This window comes from Aspergillus multicolor (genome assembly GCF_047715735.1).
Source record: "Aspergillus multicolor strain CBS 133.54 unplaced genomic scaffold BDW74scaffold_28, whole genome shotgun sequence".
Lineage (NCBI taxonomy): Eukaryota > Fungi > Ascomycota > Eurotiomycetes > Eurotiales > Aspergillaceae > Aspergillus > Aspergillus multicolor.
This window is the reverse complement of record NW_027395979.1, coordinates 342,071-359,587: the sequence shown is the minus strand read 5'-3', so window position 1 is coordinate 359,587 and position 17,517 is coordinate 342,071. Positions and strand designations below refer to the sequence as shown.

Sequence of the window (17,517 nt, the reverse complement as noted above, 5' to 3'; positions counted from 1 at the left end):
ATCTGCTGTGTAGGTTATGCGAGCTACAAAGTATATTTTACGCTTTCATACACGTTATCGGGTAGCAACGGAATGATTAACAATATAGCAACGGATGACTGGATAGCCATATCTAATCTAGAGTAACCTGCAAGTTCGTTTGAACAACAGTAAAGCACAACTGGGTATCAAGACGATCAACCAGACTACCGCCCATGAAGAACATCATTTCAGAGGGTATAAACCGCACTCAGAGCAATGGCAGCCATGGCCCAGTATCCGCTGGCTTGCATGATCGTTAGGGTAGCACCCGAATCCACCGTATCCTCATCCGCCGTTGTTCCATTGGGTAGAGTCCCATTGATGGCAATGGTTTGCGTGCCATTGATATTCGTGACTTTGACGATGCTGCTGTTCTTAGGCTGCGTGCCATTGAAGAGAGACTCGTAGTACGTGTTATTGCTGTTGTCATCGCACCCGCACGTCGCATGTTCTCCGCACAAGCAGACGACTGGCATCGATTCGTTCCTGTTCGTGGTGTTGTTGATATAATGATAAGGATGGTTGTAATGGTAGGCGTATGCTCCGTAGAGCCAAAGGCCAGGGAAGAAAGCCAGTGCAGCGACAGGGAGGAAGAATGGAGCAATACCCAATGGTGACCGAATGCCCGATTGATAAGGAACAGTCGCACCCCCGCTGTAATACCCCCCACCACGTCCGTACGTGGGCCGTTGCCCAGAGCCACCGGGCGATGTGCCTCCACGGTTACTAGTCGTGCTTGTTGACCCTGGACGAGCCCCTGGATGATTGCTTGAAGGGCGACTTCCTGAACTTGACCCTCCACCACCTGTACGCCCACCACCCCCGCCTCCACTGCTCCCGCCTCCACCCCCGCCTCTGCCACCTCCTCCACCTCCACGTCGTTTCCCTAAAGCTTTGCCGTCAAGATCTATGGCCTTGGGGGAAGTTGTGATGAGTTCGCCATGGCGGATGGCTACGTCTGAATTTGGGACCGTAAGAGAAGTGACGGTCGTGGACAGAAGAAGCGCAACAACAGATGCTAGTGTGAACCTCATTGCGTTCTGTTGATAGGTCGCGAAATCGAGATAAATCGAGATAGATGTGTTGTGATGAGGACAAAAAAAAGTGGGTAGCAGCTCACTTATTATTTGCCGTGAGTCCCTGTAGCAAAATTAGAAGGAGGCACCGCCCTAACTTTTAAGAGATTCGCAGGGCTGCAGGGTGCAGGCTTGTCTTTATGTTTTGAGGTTTGGTCTGGCAAGCAAAGCTTAGATGCAAACATAGCCCAGGGATCGCTTGAATATGATCTCAGGCCTAGAAACGGTGTACGGAGTAGTGGTGACGGTGGCCAAGAGTCATGAACTCATACTGTCTCAAGACGAATACGATCAGGGTTCGCTGCTTCTTGTTCAAGGGTCTATGCTCGGAAACCTCATGATGACTTCACAAGGGTCCAATCTCCATGTGGGGGGCGCAGCACCCTGCATCTGTTTCAACAATCTGCACAGCCTCTTGGGCAATGGCAGGTCTGGCTAATCATACAGGCGGATGATATGACCTTATTCCTGTGTGTTTAGCTCTAGAGCCATGGTCTCTTCTTTCGGAGCCTCATCCATATTTCATAATCCGATGAGGCGTTATGTACTAGGTGCGTAGAAAAAGCAAATCAGCATTGGTTCCCGAGGTCAGAGGCAACTTGTCGTCGCTTTGCTCAGCTTCTTGCGCAACTGAATCTACCTGGGGATTCTTGCCAAGCTTGAAGCTATAGTCACGTGATCTCATGACTAACCATTAGCGCAGAATACTTCCACACTCGGCGAGATTTTCGATCCGCCAACATCTTCTTGCTCTGACGACCAGACATGGTTGCAACTTGCCACGAACCACCATTACTGAGACATGTGGTCATACAGAGACTGTCTCTATTCATGACGTAGCAGACAAACTGCATGGCCATTCTCCGACAGTTTTGGAACGAGAAAACAAGCCAATCACGACTTCACGCAACTGAGCAATCCAACTGTCCCTGTTAGCTTGCCATGTGTCCCCGGACGTGTGGCAGCAGACGCAGCAACGGACTCTTTACGGAGAACGGTCAATACATGCCACGTCTTGTGGCTGTGCCTGAGCGGAGTTGGATTGCTGGACCTTCGGGTCGCGAACTATGTTCAAGTTGCCAGACGAATCCTGGGCCTTCATAGTCCGTGTTCTTCTATTCCGACGAGAGCATGGCTCCTTGCGCACCTACATTAGTGACAGTCTCTTATAGAATCTTAGCTATGACCGTAATCAAAGTTTACTACTAGCCTTATCGTCTATGACCTGAACCACGACCTTTCCCCAGGTCTCCCGACCCCCAAGCGCCTGCAGCGCCTTGGGAACGCTCTCCAGCCCGACAAAATCTTCATCCTGAAAAGCCGTCCCCTTGAATTTGCCCTGCGCAATCAGATCAAAGATGCCTCTCCACACGACGCCGACCGTCTCCTTCTCAAATTTCGCGTATTGCCCCCAATGCAGCCCGACAATGCTAACATTCTTCAACAGGACGCGGTTCAGCGCCACCTTTTCAATACTCCCGGCCGCAAACCCAATAACCAACAGCCTGGCATTCCACGCAACGCACTTCAGACTCGCATCGATCATACCCACGGGATCATAAACAACATCCACGCCGGCCTTTCCATTCCCCTGCCTATGCTCCGCACAAATCGTCTTGACTTTCTCAGGCCACGTTTTATCGCGGTAATCAATCACGTAGTCCGCCCCAAACGCCTTTGCAACCTCCCTCTTCCTCTCCGTCCCCGCAGTCGCAATTACCGTCGCACCGCGGGCCTTTGCAATCTGCACCGCCGCCAGGCCCACACCCCCAGCCGCCGCATGGACAAGCACCCACTCCCCAGGCTGTACATTCGCACGATGCACCAAACCGCCGTACGACGTCGGGGCCGTGACAAACAACCCAGCCGCATCCTCAAAGCTCCACCCTTGTGGCACAGGGAGCAGAGTTGACTCCGAAGCAAGGACGTGCGTCGCATACGCGCCCTGCGTGGCGCCAAACACCCGGTCTCCGACCTGGTACTTCCATGGCCCGCTTGACGTCGGGACGGCGGCGATTGTGCCTGCAAACTCGGAGCCGCTGACCCAGGGGAGCGGGGGCTGGTGCTGGTATTTGCCTCGGATTTGGAGCAGGTCGAAGAAATTTGTCCCCGCGGAGTGTATTTCGATGAGGTAGGCGGAGGGAGAGGGGATTGGAGTTGGGAGGGTGGAGACAGTAAGGTTGAGGGGTCCCTTACACGTCAGTAATGTTCGAACGGGAGGTAGGGAACTCACCTTGACGTATTCTTTTACCTGAATAGCGCGCATGACGAATTTGGACTGTAATAGATGCAAGATAGGTTTGATTGTGATGGGAGAATGTCAAAAGAGGTCAACCCCATGCTGCGGGGACTGAGACGGGAAGATGCCGAGGTTGTCGGATAAGGGCCCATCCCGCAACATGGAACCAGGACACTCTCAGAGCGGATACAGAGAGGCTCAGTAGATTCTACCACGGTTTTCCCTTTTTCCCGTTCAGGTACGAAGTACACATACCATGGACCTCTGTAACGGCTCGTGCCGTACGGAGTAGTCATGGACTGGAGGCGGATTTTATTACCGAGCAGACGGGACTAATCTGAACCAGTTGACCTGTATAAACGCTAAAAATATATACTCTTTTCTTTCTTTTTTTAATGATCTATGTACGATAAGCGAGCCGAAAGGAATTCCAAATCATTACCAGTCACTAGGAATGTCCCACCACTATACCATGCGCCAACCCTGAAACTCCGAATACCACAAAACAAACCACGCTAGAAGACTGAGACTTTCCGTACAGCCCAACAGTCCGGACAACGACATATACAGAGAAGCAGGCGAGCCATGACAGCAATTGAGTATTTAAAACAACGGTGAGAATGTAGAGATAGAATGATTTTGTGTGGCTGTCCGAGCATCAGAAATCGATACTTGATCGATGCGCAATAGATTCAGGGCCGGAGTACGGATAGCCTGGGGAGCACACGGAAGAATATTGCCCATGAAAGTAAGGAGATGTTGGCGTAACCACGCCACTGGAGTACTGACTAGTGCTTATCTTCGGTGGGAGGGAGACCTTCCTATCGAGAGACTTCTGCTGTTGCCGTACGTCTGGCTCATATGGAGAGGCCAACGTGCGTCTGATGGCCTGGAGTTCGGGTATCTGTGGAGGGAGCAGGTGCATCATGGGATCGATTGGTGGAGTCAGGGGACCCGTAGTGTAGTATGAGATCGATGGGGCTCGCGTACTCGTGTCAATAGGCATCGAATACCACTGCGGCATAACCCACTGGGCTGGAGGAGCCACAGTAGACCCTGACTCATGGTTGCAGATGTCGGTGTCCAAGGCGTATGGAGGATTTGCAAAAGTCGGCCCATGTCTTGGTATTGTAGCATCCTCAAGAGTGGTGCAAGATGAGTCAAAAGAAGTGGAAGTTCTAAGGTCTTTAGAACTGACAGGGATACCTGGCGAGCTTAAAGGTGACGAATGACTCGAAGCAGGCGCCCATACAGTTTGCCCATGTGTCCATGTCGGTAGATGCGGCCCGTATGCCCTGTTGGCTATATACCACTCCGTCTCGGACATGGAAACTCCTGTCGCTGTTGGCGTAGTCACGCCACTGGAGTACTGACTGGTGTTCTCAGGATGACTTTGAGGTTTAGGACTGCGGATAGATTCTTTCGTACGTTCTCTTGTTTGGCGAGAGGGTTTTGTGACACGCCACTTCTTCAACCTGCTTCGTAGCTGGGTCTCACTGAAAAGGACATTAGAGAGGCGTGCTTGAAGCTGGGATACTTACCTCGGGTTAAAGTTATCCGAGCGGATCTTCTTGATGACCTGCTTGAGAGGCCATTCTTCGTCCTTGTACAGAGCAGCAATCAAGGCCTTCTTCTCCTCCCATACATCTGATGGAATAGGCACGGAATTCTTCATCTTGAATAGCGTAGGTGGAAGTAGAAGACTCGATCTTTGAAATCGGCAGATGCAACAAAGGGAAGGGACGGTCGAAGTTCCTCTGACGATAGAAAAGTCATGCAGATCAAAAAAGGACGAGCTGTCAGATATATGTATTGTAAGCCGGAGGGAAGAGGTTGGCCACATTGGGGGTGTAAGAACCGCGCAAGATCTAGAGCAATATGGTCAAAGGAACCAAACCAATAGCCAGGCTAATGCACTAGGTGCCGCTTGGCTAGATCCAGTTTAATTAAATAAAAAGAGGAATGAGATACTAGTCTCGTGCAGTCAAAGCAGGCGACCGGGCCCGCCGGGGAACGCAGACGGGGGAGCCTGGGATCTGCTGCCCAAGGAACGAACGGTAATGGGAGAAGAAGCATGATTGGTGACGGCAGAGACAGTAGCGTCGACGGACCTTTTTGGTTGCTGCCGCCGGTAGCACGCTCCATTGTCTCGGGTCCTATCATCTTATCCCTGCTCACGATCTCACCTGCGCTGGACAGGTTATATCTCCAGCTCCCCCTCTATCCTCTGCTGGAGTTTTGCCGTAGCCTCGACAAGGTGTAGGCAGTTACTATGTTGGCAGGTTGGTGTCTTTGCTTTTTCTCAGTCTTTGCTTTCTTTGCCGACTCCTCTTTTCCCCTTTTTAGCTCGTGCAGAGCAGCCCCTCATTGGCGTAAATGACACTCTCCCGTCAATAGTACGATTTGACCTATACTTTCCAGTCTCCCCCTGTTCACGTCAAACAGATCGACCCTCTCACTCAACCCACCAATGGCATGCAGGCCAGAGGGTGTAGGAGATGGAGCCGACTGAACAGTGCCTGCCTTTCTGTCCCATCTCAAAGTCTCTACCAGGTACCGCTGCTCTTCAGGAGTCTAGAACACCAATCAAGACTGGTAGTCAAAACCAATAGGCACCTCCGCATCCAATCAGATTGGACCATGATACTTTTGATGGCGGGATTCACCGGTAAGACATGGATACTCCAATCATCGACTGGCAGCCAAAAAGAAAGAAAGAAAAAGAAATCATCTAGTGGCCAGACAGGCGGAAGAAGTAGCGGTCGATCTTCGGCTGTACTCCGTAGGCAGTTAGAGGCTAGCAACGACATCGTGCTAGCGAGCCAAGGTTGATCCCCCAATCTCCATCGCATCGGCCAGCTAAACCCAGTCGAGAACTTGGCGCAGATGTCGAACTGCCATCTTGGGACGCGTCAAAGAACCTTGTGTAGTTCTGAGACGAGGCAACGAGCAGGATCAACCGACGAACGAGATAGCTGCCAATCTGCCACCATGCAGTGAGATGGAGATTCCCAGTTGGTGGCAAAGAGCGAGGTTTTCCGTACCTTACATACCTCAGAAGTCAAGTTTTGGCATTTGGCGACAGCACAGCTCCATCGGGTTGCCTCCCCGCAGCGATTTAATGAACAGTGAACAGTGAACACTGATGAGTTTGTCAGGCTAGAAAGTGCCGCGATGTCCAAGCACTATTCGTCACTTCGGAGCTGTAAAAATGAAACTCCCGGACGTACACCCTCTGCGCGGGTAATTTGGTTTTTCAGTAATGATCCCTTCCGCTATCAATGCTTGGTTCCTGCGTAATTCCTTCGGGGATATCTTCCAGCTGATCTATTGTTCGCTGTCCTGCGTGGAATGTGGAGGCTCTTTTTCCGAGACAGGAAATTTCGATTCCGTCACCGGGAGACCGTCTTGTTCCACAGGGTAGGTGTATTCAAGACCGTGGAGGGGGGAGAGCGAAGGCAATCTTGGGCACATGACTCGATCGCGCTTAGGCCGGAAGGCTAAATCACACTGAACAAGATCGTCCGTTACACACTTGCAACTCCGTACACCCAACCTGACAACCCAACTCAATTCAACGCACATATCAGTGCAATTATACCGGTTGAACTAGGTGGGGTTGCCTGTGAAAAGCGTCTTGACAACTTCTAGCTCCGAGCAGAGGTGACAACTCCAGAGACCACACTTGCAAGTTGCGGTCGACTGGTTCCGCGGGTCGGCCCATCGAGAGCGACTGGCTGTCTTTCCGGGTCGAGATGGAATCGTATTTACCCAATCGTCGGGATCCAGGAACGATCTTGGGATGTGTTATCTCAGCCCGTATCTAAATCTGCAGCAGTGGCTCCCAGTGGGTCGGACAGTACAGCGTCCTCGATAGTCAGGCTGCAGCATGCACCTGCTGCAGCGACAGCACCCATACCATGATAAAAGATTGCAGCGGCCGAGGTACAACCTTGAGAAGTCTATCATTCTGTGCGATAACATTGCGTTTGTTCAGCAAGTCTATCATTCTGTGCGACAACGACATGGCTGTCTCCCTCTCTGCGCTCTGTCTTCTGATTTGGGGAGAGTCCCTGTGCAACCGAGGTGTCCTCCGCTGACAATGTCGAATATACCCATGGTTTTAGATGCATCACATCCTCATGCATTGTTTGCTGCAGGCCATGGTTCCTGTGGCGATGGTCAAGGGCTTTTTGTCGCATCATAATCGTCCTTACCTCACACGTCCTTTCCTTCAAGAGGGCCGACCCGACAGGACCGGCTGTTATACCCGATCATCTTGTACGACCTGATGCATCATAGCACTGCGATCGATCACATTGCGTTCCTCGTGTGGATTGCGAACTGCATGCACGGGCCTGAATCTGCAAAGGCCTGAGAGTCTGAGATCTTCCTGCAAATTGCCAGTTCCTCTCTGTTTCCATCGCACTCTCCTACACGTGTCGCCTTACCTAGATGAAAGGGTAATTAGTTGCTGTAGCTCACTGGCCATGGCTCATTCTTCCTGTCAGCACTTGGTCCTGCATCAGTCAACCGAACTAGCGATTTTATACATGCGGAGATATTGATATCCCGCACATCAAAAAAGATCCCTGAAATCTTTCACTGCTGTGGCTGGCTGATCGTCAATTACGTAGTAGAGGGAGGCTGCAGGTTCGTCACCAATGAATCGATGTTGCATTTCTGCAGACTCAGGAACCCGAGTCTACTTGCAGGGAAAAACAATCCGTTATATCTGATACGCAATCGAATTCCTATTATGCATTGTTGGTCTGAAGTCGCCCTTATCCAATGTCTTGAATGGCTTACTATCAATATGGTTATTTTTTGCCCCTGTTTTTATTGTCTTCCAAATCACCGGCCAAACCAGACAAGGCCATTGTCTCACGATGGTGTCACCAAACAGCTGGTGGTTTGCTTTTGATGAGCCTCAGCTAATCTACCCCTTTAGACCTTGATTCCTTCCCTCATTCAACGTCGCACTCGAAAGGGCCTTTACCTAATACTATTTTATTTCTTATGGAGCCAATCCATGGCTTCTAACCATTTAAATCACTACAATCTCGCTTTGTAGTATGCAATATAAGTGATCGATAGAAAAGTTTCGCCATTCGATTATAGCACACACTGAAGAGATCATATGATCGGGGTCTTTAGTGATTGAAGAACCTGTCTGCTGAGATTCACTACGTTGACCAGATGGGTTTGCATCGCGTAGCTTCTTCCTATCACGACTGCTGGGTTGACTACAATAGAGGCGCGTTCCAATCACCATGTTTCGGTGGGATTCGGCTGAAGAACTCGACAGGGATGCAGGGCATGGTCGCTGGGGTATTCTATTTGGAACAACTTCCAACAAGTGGGAGCGAGAGTCCGTCGAACGGTTGAAGTTGGCACAGCATGGAACGAGGGAACCTCTTAAACTATCGACGGTTCGAGAAGCCATGATGAGGAGAGCTGGAGGAACCCCAGCAATGCCCACAGAGTATCTGACAAGACTAAGGGCTGTCACTCGTGGCTTGCACTTTCTGAACCTTTTTTGATCGTCCTGAAACAGGATGGGCTCTTCCATGGGACGGTAACCGTCGTGCCCGTGCCGTCCCAGTACCACTTCCCCGACATCCGGCTTTGTTTCCTCAAGCCAGGCTGGTGCTGATCAGTGGAGAAGATACGCTGCCTAGTCATGCCCACGGAGTATCTGACATGCGGAGTTTCAAAGCACGTCGGCGCCGTCGGAGCCACCTGGAGGCAATTGGCAATCGAACCAAGGCATGCTTTCTGCTGGAGAACTTACGCAGGAAGGGGGAGTTCTAAGCACGGCACTTGCAGTGCATCGAAGCGACAGAAGCGAGCAGAGCTGATCGTGTAACTCGACCGCTCTGCACCTGCATTCTGAGTATGATGCCTCGTGTCAGCTTCGCTTCCCAGACTTGTAATTGGCCAAAGCTCTTCTTTGTTTGCTCATTCGGGCAGGGGTCGTTTTGCTCCACCAGGAGAGAAAGAGAAAGAAAAGTATACCCACTCGGCTCGATCGCTCGAATGAGCGCTGAGTTGTATGATTTCAAGCCTTGACCTCTCGACCGTCGTGTTGATTTCTTTCAGCCAGACTGTCGGATCTGGTGGTTTATGACACTATTAGGGTTGCACAAAGAAAGCGAGTTCACTAATCACAGCTCGAATCGCTGAGATCACGAACAGAAGGCTGTCCAGGCGCGCCACAGATCCTGCCAAAGCTCTAAACTCCACATTCGCGTTTGGGACCCCAGGTTCCAATCCCCTGCCTCGCCCGACCCTATCAGGTTAAGAATCCCGGGCTCATTACGACACGACCCGGACAACTCCAATGCCAGGATCGTTCTCAGTGCTCAATCCCCACAGAGAAACAGGGCGCAAGATAGAGTACAATTTAGGGCTTAGTTGGCTCTTAATCCGCCTCTATATGCCGGCTTACCGTGACCGGCAAATTCCACAGTATTCGTCCGTCCGAATTACCCCATACTCGGATATCTTTCAGTGGCCTAAATGCAAGTTTCATACAAAGTGTGCAGACCATGGTCTACCGCATACTTGATCAATTGACCCCGCTGTGGATTCGCAATCCGGTGTTTACGCCGTCTCGAGTTTGTCTCCCTTGAGAGGTACGCTCGAAGAGCTCGCGGCTCAATGGTCGTGAGTCCGCAGGATTGCCTCGCATATAATCCGCAATCGGGGATCAAAGGTACCGAGTGGCGGTGAAAAGTGCAACGCTATTCAGTACAAATGCCTCAGCCGGTATTTGTCATAGTTTGGACGCTATCTTTATCATCAAACATACCCAGGTCACGAGATAGGGTTCAATAACGCACGACTGGCGGATATACCCCAGAGTCTGACCGCAAACCCCTGCTTCCACTGCAAAGGTACGTACTACCTTGGAGAGATTACCCCGTAGTATACACAGCAGCCACGAGACAAAGATCGAGAATATCCGATTTAAGAGCCCCTTTGATGAAGATATCGTACGTCGCTCTATATTGATATGCATTATACGCAGCCATCCAACATGCTTGCACGCCTGCTTGCTTTGAGAACAAACAATCTTATAAAGCATGCGTCCAATAAGAAAAAAGAATTAAGATGGGAAATATGACATATCATCAAGCGCATGTGCACCTGAGATTGGGAGTTTCACATCCGCCTAATTCCACCGCTGGACCTGGCCCATCCGGCGGATACTGTGCCTTCGCCTCTTGATGCGATAAAATGAGAAGCATAGGTGAGTAAATACGTAAAATGATATCCCTAGCTATAACAATCGTAATCAAACATCCCAGAAAGTAACCTGCCTGCTTTTCTAATCAAGCAGAAAAGTATCAAAATAAAAATAGAGCAAAATGGCTAAAAATACATGAGAAAAGGGTCAACGTCGGCTCTTCCGAAGACGGTGCTCCTTCCCCTTCTTGGACTTCTTCGTGCTCTTGTCTACGGGAAGCACGAGCGGTTCATCCTTCATATTCCATTCCATAAATCTCAACAGGTAGTCGTCGATGTGGCCAAGGGTCTGGTCAGCATCCGCCGCATCCTCGACAACCTCGGCGTTGTTTGCGTTTAATGGTTGCTGCGCCTCGTCGGGTAGGGGTGTGCCTGGTTGAGTCGGAGTCTCGCCGGCGCCGGAGGCAGAAGCCGAAGCTGCGGTGGCGGCGTTGGCGTTGGCGCGGTCATCAAAGTCACCGTCGTCCGCGTGTTCCAGTTCCTTCTGGGCGTTCTTAGCGGCGTCGATATCTTCTTTGTCCTCTGCCTGTTCGAAAACGCGCGACGTGTTGGTGACTCGGTTCTCGAGAACGCGGTCCATGGCAGCGCTAGCTTCGTCTTGCCCAGTCAAAGCCTCGTCATCGGCGCCGATCATGTCGCGCACATCGAGCTTCGTGAAGTAATCCGTTGTGAACTCGCCCTCTTGAATGACAACGTCGTCTAGCATGCGCTTTTGATTTGCCTTGCGGAGGATATTGGATTCGATCGTGTATTCCGAAACGAAGCGGTAGATATGCACATCACGGGTCTGCCCGATACGATGGCAACGGTCCTGGCATTGCTTGTCCATTGCTGGGTTCCAGTCCAAGTCGTAAAAAATTACCGTGTCGGCGCCTGTCAAGTTGATACCTAGACCACCAGAGCGACTGGATAGGATGAATGCTAGAATACGGGTGTCGTTGTTGAACCGATCTGTCAGGATCTGTCGCTGTTCCACCTTGGTCGTACCGTCCAGACGAAGATAGCGATGTCCGTGGATGTTGAGAAACTGCTCCAGCACGTCTAGCATTTTGGTCATCTGAGTGAATATCAATGCTCGGTGGCCGCCTGCTTTCAAATCGCGTAGCAATTTATCCAGCCTCTGAAGTTTCCCACAGTCGTACTGCAAAAGCCTTTTGTCTGGGAAAGCGATCGACAGGCGCATTTGGGCCTCGTGGAACGGATCATGGGCAGGGAACCTCTCCTTGTTCGTGAGGTGTCGCGTGGAGATGGGCGTTAGAGCGGCTTCGGTAACCCCGGCGGCAATCGCCGCCGGAGTAACGCAGGCAAACCTCTGAACGTACCCGTCCATGGCTTGAGATCGTTCCTCCAGGGACATGATCATCGATGCAAGTACAGAAGATTGACTGGATAGCCAATCTGCATATGAGCGTTTCCGCAAGGGTCCGTTGGCCGTCGGCCGATGTTTGCTGTCAGCCGTAAGGAATTCAATGAGGCTGCTTCCATACACTGGGCGACGACCGTGGCGCTTTGACTCGAAATACAGGAACCTTTCCAACTCGGCCATTCTTCTCTTCCTGCAGTCATTCTCCAGAGTTTCCAGTGTGGATTGTATTGTTGAACCATTGAACTTCTTCTGCCAGTTTGTCCGGTGGTATTGACGCTCGCGGAGCGTGTTGAACGGAGCATAGGCCATGATCCTGGCGCTATCGTCCGCAAGCCTTCGCGAGATGTCTTCCCTTGATATTGGCACCAAGTTGAGAAAATCGAAATCAAGCTTCTCCAAAGGGTGTCGGTAGAGCAGATGCCGCCGAACAAGAAGTTCTTTGATTTCAAACTCCGTGGCGACGGAACATGGCATCGCGAACGAGGTTGAGATAGGTCGTGTCTCAAAAAGATCTGGGTGATTACAAACTTTGCGTAGCTGCATTAAACAGTTTATGATCGACAGATAGTTGCCGGATGCAAGCGTTTCTTTGGTCTGCGCCCTGGACATGAAGCCATCGTACAGATACCTTTGTCGCTTTGACAATCTGCAGTATACAACATGCTCATATTTCCCAGGCATTTGCTTTTCGACATCAGCCTTCAGACGCCGCAATATATACGGTCGCAGGACCGTATGCAACTTCGTCACCACTTGTTTGGCCTCATCATCCATGGTTTCCCTGCCGTGTTCCAAAATCTGCTCTACCGGACGCCGGAACCATTCAGAAAAGTTTCTCAAGTCAGCGAAGCCCTCGATACCAGCTTCATCACCATCGGTCGGCATCAGAAAGAAGAGGAGAGACCAAAGCTCAGTGAGGTTATTTTGAAGTGGCGTCCCGGTCAGCAAGAGTCGAGCACGTGTCCGAAACGTGAGCAAGGCTTGCCAACGCTGGGAGCGAAAATTCTTGATATTGTGCGCCTCGTCAAGAATCATGTAATGCCAGCTTCTTCGTTTGAGAACCTGCTGGTCTTGCAGCACCAATTGGTACGAGGTAATCAACACATTCCAACTATTGTCATCCATCCAACCTCTGCGTTTCTGCCGACGTTCTTCTTGGGTTCCATAGTAGGTCATAATCTTAAAACCAGGACACCATTTCTTAAACTCCATCTCCCAGTTGAGAATGACACTGGTGGGGACCACCACAAGATGGGGGCCCCAGACCTCGTGTTCCACTGCCAAGTGAGCAAGCAAGGCAATTGTTTGAATAGTCTTGCCCAAACCCATTTCATCTGCAAGGATACCGTTGATATGATTCGTGTAAAGACCCGCTAACCAGTCCAAACCAAAATGCTGGTACTCTCGTAGCGTTCCCCGCAAAAGGTGCGGTATTGGTGTTTTCAGACCAGGGCCAGGTGACTCGCTTGACTGCGCATTCTTCTCTGCCGTTCCATCATATGAAGAGACCGATTCGGGTTCAGACGGTTTGGTGGCTACTGTCCCGGGAGAAGCTTCGCTAGACGCAGCTCTACTGTAGTATGGCTCATCTTGGGCATGCTCACCCTCACTCTCACTGGGTCTTGCTAACTGAACAGCCACAGCAGTCATATCGACTTCATTGATGTGTACATCATGGGAGAGAGCAGAATCGTCGGCGGGGATGTCCTCAGCAGCCTCGGCTTCCAGATTAGCGAGTTTCTCAGTGTGACACGTATTGTCCACCGTGGACGTAGTCGCCGAAGGATCTAGAGCCGGGGATACAGTATCTGTAGCCGGTGTACTCGAACCTTTCTTTGACGGTCCGGTGGGGACAAGCGTAACTTCGTCTGGGTCTTCAGACTCGTATTCAGACTCATCAGATGAGAACTTTTCGTCGCCGTCCGCATCAACGCCAGTCTGAGGCAGAAGACTTTCATCAGAGACAGATTGATGCAGGTCGTCGGCCGACAGGTCCCTCGCAGAGAAGAATCCTAATAACCCAGGCCGACCATCATCTTCCTCCGACTCAGTCCCACTAGTTTCATCGTCGCTGTCACCCATGTCATCGTCCATATCAGTGGACTCATCGCTGTCGTCCATAAGCATAGGGTCGATTTCGTCAAGTTCTATTTGGCGTTCTGATTGTAGCGCTGACGATGGAGATTCGTAGACACCGCCCGGAGTGGTGTCAACATCTGTGCGATCGCTGTTTTCAGAGTCCGCATCGGAATACGCGGACGGGTCTGCAGTGAAGTTGGTATCTGGTAGATTTGCATATTTCAAACGCAGTTCCTCTGCAGTAAGGCCCACATCATCGTCCTTGTCATCTCCATCTTCCTCTTCAGTGTCCGTCGACATGTTGCTCTCGCCATCCTCCTCGTCCTCATCAGTTTCATCTTCCTCTTCCTCTTCATCTGTTGTAGTCTCCGGCACATCGCTTCCCGTTTCTCCCAGTATCTCCAAGCGCCGCTTCTCAAAAAGCATGGTCGATTGCTTGATCGCTCGATCCAACGCCCTTTGATCTTTAGCTTTCTGTTCCTCTTCCCAACGCGCGAGACGTATCCGGTCGATTTCTGCCCGAGCAAGGTCAAACATCTTTTTGAGATCCTTGGCCAGCTGCTTGCGCTTCCCACGCATTTCCTCTTTTTGCTCTCTGAGTAAATCTTCAGGGTCTTTATTGCGCTTCTTCCATGCTTCCACACACGCCACGGCAAGTTCTTTAGCCACCTTACGGTGGGCGCGATGTTCCTTGTCGAGAAGCTTTTTGAAGAACAAAGCATGTGCCACAAGATGATCCTGATGCGAGTATTGCTGGGGAGGTTCTTCTTGTGGCTCCGGCAAGAAGGCGGAGCAAACTTCGGAGCTTAAAAGGCCACCCGGTTCCATAGCATCCTTTACCTGCTGTCTCTTTTGTGCCTCCTCCAATGCGTTTGTGATGGTGAACATCCCATCCTGACCAGAGCCTTCGTTCTCCAGCCACTCCTTGAAAGAGCCGAACTTTCGATTTGGTTGAACGTGGGACGGATGCTGGATTCCGAGCACCGGTTTCTTCACCTTTATCCGTATCCGTGGGATTCGCTGCCCATTTTCGTCGTGCTCATCGTTTCCCACGTAATCCACGATTTCAGCTTCCGCTCCTACCGCCGACGAAGCGTGCAAAGATGATCTAGTTGATCTAGTCTTGTTTGGGTTCGAGTAGGGGGCGACCCCGTTGAGAGCGCGGTGGTAATAATTTGGAGTGCCAGAACTGTCGGACCTTGTGCGCGCAGATGTGCGTTTGGACACGGGTGAAGGTGAATCCCGTCGCTTCCTACCCATGAATCCCTTGGACGCAGTATTTGGTGAGCCATTCACTCCAGCAGTGCCGGCAAGAGACCTCCTATTTATTCCTGAAACAGACGGAGTCATTGGTAGAGGGGATGACGCGACTACATCTCTTCGATTAGAAGCTCCTTTGCTTATATATTGTTTCTGGGTTGCACGCGCGGGTTTCACATCCGACAAGGGTTGCTCGATAGGACCGACGTTGCTAACTCTCGTAGATCGACGCTTGCCATCCACAATTTTCGACGTCGGACCGTCAGCGCCGGCTTTCTTCCAAGGAGGCGAAGCTGCCCGGGAGATTGAGCGGCGAGATGGCGTCGCGCTCCCGACTTTTCGTTTCTTGGAAGGTGGTCCTTCATAGTGATCAGTCGCGACCTCTTCCTTGACTTCGGCGTGAGTCGGGTTAAGAGCGCTGGAATCGACAGGATGATCGTTGGAAAACAGATCGGATGAAACGGGCTCGTCTTTCGGGATCACTCGTTCATTTTCGGGCAAATTACCAATAGTTGTGCCGTTTTGCATGTCTTGTAGCCGCGGAGACAGGGGCCCTCTTCACAGCTGACCCCAGATTTCCCAACGAGGACGCGGTTGGAAGGGGTAAATTCGCATCAACAGGTAGCGGGAACTGAGTTAAGGTGCCACCAGAAGTCTGGCATAGTTATCGGCAGCGTGGCGTGATTGGCAGGCGAAAATGTCGATGGAATGAAATGCGTGGAGAGTTTTTAACCATGACAAGGCGGCGACTGTATAACTAAGCTCCGCTGGAGGTAGGAGTAGCAGTAATAGGCGCTGTCCAATCTTTAATCGCACAGGGCTTCTAGAGATGGTACAGATCACTGACTCTTGAGCAAGGCTGTCATTGTTGGTGGCATTCTTGTACTTTACAGGTAACTGACGGCTAAGCTAAGCCTAAACGGCTGTTGCATCTGTATCTAGGCTAGCAGCCCTGTACGAATATTCAGACTCCTGCAGCATAATATCCGAGTGCAAGTTTACATAAGCTGTTATCCGTCATCCCGCAACTGCAACTTCAACCCATGGTCAATCGAGCCTTAATTTACCTCCTCGCTACGCGGCATTGTTCGATTTGTAGTGGTGAAAAGGTTAGCTCTATACAAACTGCCCTCCCTTACAGCTCTGTGCTTAATTTATTGCTAACTTCAACCCCATAGATGCTCGCTCAACGCCTTGTGTCGCGGCGCCTGCCCCAGGTTGCCCTTCGATCTACAGCCCCCCGCGCCCCATTCTCACAGGTTCGTGCTTTGAACGCGGCCGAAAATGATGATCCTTTGATGGTATGAGCTTCCTAGCAGTGGCTTCGCTGAGACCTGAGTGTCAATTGACGCATCCGAACTCGCATAGAACGGCGGTTACCAAAACCCTCCCCGCATGAAGCGTCAATTCAGAAGCCCCTACGCCGATTGGTGGGACAAGCAAGAGAGGAGGAACTTTGGCGAGCCGGTCCATGAGGAGAACGAGATTCTCGGTGTCTTTAGTCCCGAGCAATACACCCATGTGTCCTCCGGCAAGGGTTTCCTTCAACTTGGTGCTTTCGTTGTGACGTTCCTCGGCCTTTGCGGTGTCGTGAGCGCCTTCTACCCTGACAAACCTAGTGTTCCTAGGACGTTCCCCGACGGTCTGGAGAAGGAGCTTGGGGGCCCAAATGCTCTTCCGGTGCGTTGCGACCCTCACTTAGTCAGAAATCAAACGCCCTCCCATTAACGTGACATATAGGCCCGCAAGTCCGGCGAGGAGACCTGGTGATGATACCTCTTTTTATTGTGTAAATACATACAATGCGATTTGTTTCGGCGTCCATCGAGTTTCTAGTCATTTACGCGGCCAACGTTGAGAGCGGAAATTCGCCTTGGGCTTTGCGTCCGGCTATCCTGGACCACTGGTATGAGACCAGTGATCAAATACAAAACCGCTCAAGATTATGCCATGAGCGTGGCCGGTGTTCAAAGCGCGAGTCTGTTGCTGGCAGTTTTTGCGCATATTAGAAAAGTCACATGCCTAGGGCCATCAAATAATGTCTGTTGCAAGAGCAGGATTTAATAATTGTAAAAGTAATGCTGTCTCAATTCCGGGCAGCGCATCTTAAGTCAATATCGCAGCACTTGACACCTGGGTGCGGCGCCTACGTCAGTCTATTTTTAAGACTGGGGGTGAAGCCTGATCTTTTTGTTTCAGGCGTACGGGAGCAACCTGCAACACAA

General features: G+C 51.1%; 6 protein-coding genes across 6 annotated transcripts; 1 reads left to right on the top strand and 5 right to left on the bottom strand.

The window, feature by feature from the left end:
* Positions 1-57: 57 nt before the first annotated feature.
* On the bottom strand, positions 58-845 carry BDW74DRAFT_159643 (uncharacterized protein). The gene has a single exon (XM_073725485.1). It carries the CDS (start codon positions 495-497, stop codon positions 210-212), a length of 288 nt encoding a protein of 95 aa, XP_073580550.1. The 5' UTR covers positions 498-845; the 3' UTR covers positions 58-209.
* A 1,444-nt stretch (positions 846-2,289) lies between these two features.
* On the bottom strand, positions 2,290-3,363 carry BDW74DRAFT_169998 (NADPH:quinone oxidoreductase family protein; the record flags this gene model as incomplete). The annotated part of the gene is made up of 2 exons (XM_073727089.1): positions 2,290-3,288; positions 3,331-3,363. The coding sequence occupies 2 exons, from the start codon at positions 3,361-3,363 to the stop codon at positions 2,290-2,292; spliced, it is 1,032 nt and encodes a 343-aa protein (XP_073580549.1).
* A 631-nt stretch (positions 3,364-3,994) lies between these two features.
* On the bottom strand, positions 3,995-5,011 carry BDW74DRAFT_181536 (Clr5 domain-containing protein; the record flags this gene model as incomplete). The annotated part of the gene is made up of 2 exons (XM_073730053.1): positions 3,995-4,832; positions 4,878-5,011. 2 exons carry the CDS (start codon positions 5,009-5,011, stop codon positions 3,995-3,997), a joined length of 972 nt encoding a protein of 323 aa, XP_073580548.1.
* A 5,000-nt stretch (positions 5,012-10,011) lies between these two features.
* BDW74DRAFT_70727 (uncharacterized protein) lies at positions 10,012-10,581 on the bottom strand. The gene has a single exon (XM_073733502.1). The coding sequence runs from the start codon at positions 10,424-10,426 to the stop codon at positions 10,115-10,117; it is 312 nt and encodes a 103-aa protein (XP_073580547.1). The 5' UTR covers positions 10,427-10,581; the 3' UTR covers positions 10,012-10,114.
* Positions 10,581-16,012, bottom strand: swr1 (putative SNF2 family helicase/ATPase (Swr1)). Its single transcript, XM_073733501.1, has one exon. It carries the CDS (start codon positions 15,818-15,820, stop codon positions 10,736-10,738), a length of 5,085 nt encoding a protein of 1,694 aa, XP_073580546.1. The 5' UTR covers positions 15,821-16,012; the 3' UTR covers positions 10,581-10,735.
* A 303-nt stretch (positions 16,013-16,315) lies between these two features.
* Positions 16,316-17,348, top strand: BDW74DRAFT_159634 (uncharacterized protein). Its single transcript, XM_073725484.1, has 4 exons — positions 16,316-16,401; positions 16,471-16,593; positions 16,661-16,972; positions 17,033-17,348. Exons 1-4 carry the CDS (start codon positions 16,336-16,338, stop codon positions 17,060-17,062), a joined length of 531 nt encoding a protein of 176 aa, XP_073580545.1. The 5' UTR covers positions 16,316-16,335; the 3' UTR covers positions 17,063-17,348.
* Positions 17,349-17,517: the final 169 nt, after the last annotated feature.

Bases quoted from the DNA above. Each gene is read 5' to 3' on its own strand.
- BDW74DRAFT_159643 (XM_073725485.1), bottom strand. From the start codon at position 497: ATGCCAGTCGTCTGCTTGTGCGGAGAACATGCGACGTGCGGGTGCGAT.
- BDW74DRAFT_70727 (XM_073733502.1), bottom strand. From the start codon at position 10,426: ATGCTTTATAAGATTGTTTGTTCTCAAAGCAAGCAGGCGTGCAAGCAT.
- swr1 (XM_073733501.1), bottom strand. From the start codon at position 15,820: ATGCAAAACGGCACAACTATTGGTAATTTGCCCGAAAATGAACGAGTG.
- BDW74DRAFT_159634 (XM_073725484.1), top strand. From the start codon at position 16,336: ATGGTCAATCGAGCCTTAATTTACCTCCTCGCTACGCGGCATTGTTCG. The intron at 16,402-16,470 runs GTTAGCTCTATA...TCAACCCCATAG, and splicing joins CGATTTGTAGTGGTGAAAAG to ATGCTCGCTCAACGCCTTGT. The intron at 16,594-16,660 runs GTATGAGCTTCC...GAACTCGCATAG, and splicing joins AAAATGATGATCCTTTGATG to AACGGCGGTTACCAAAACCC.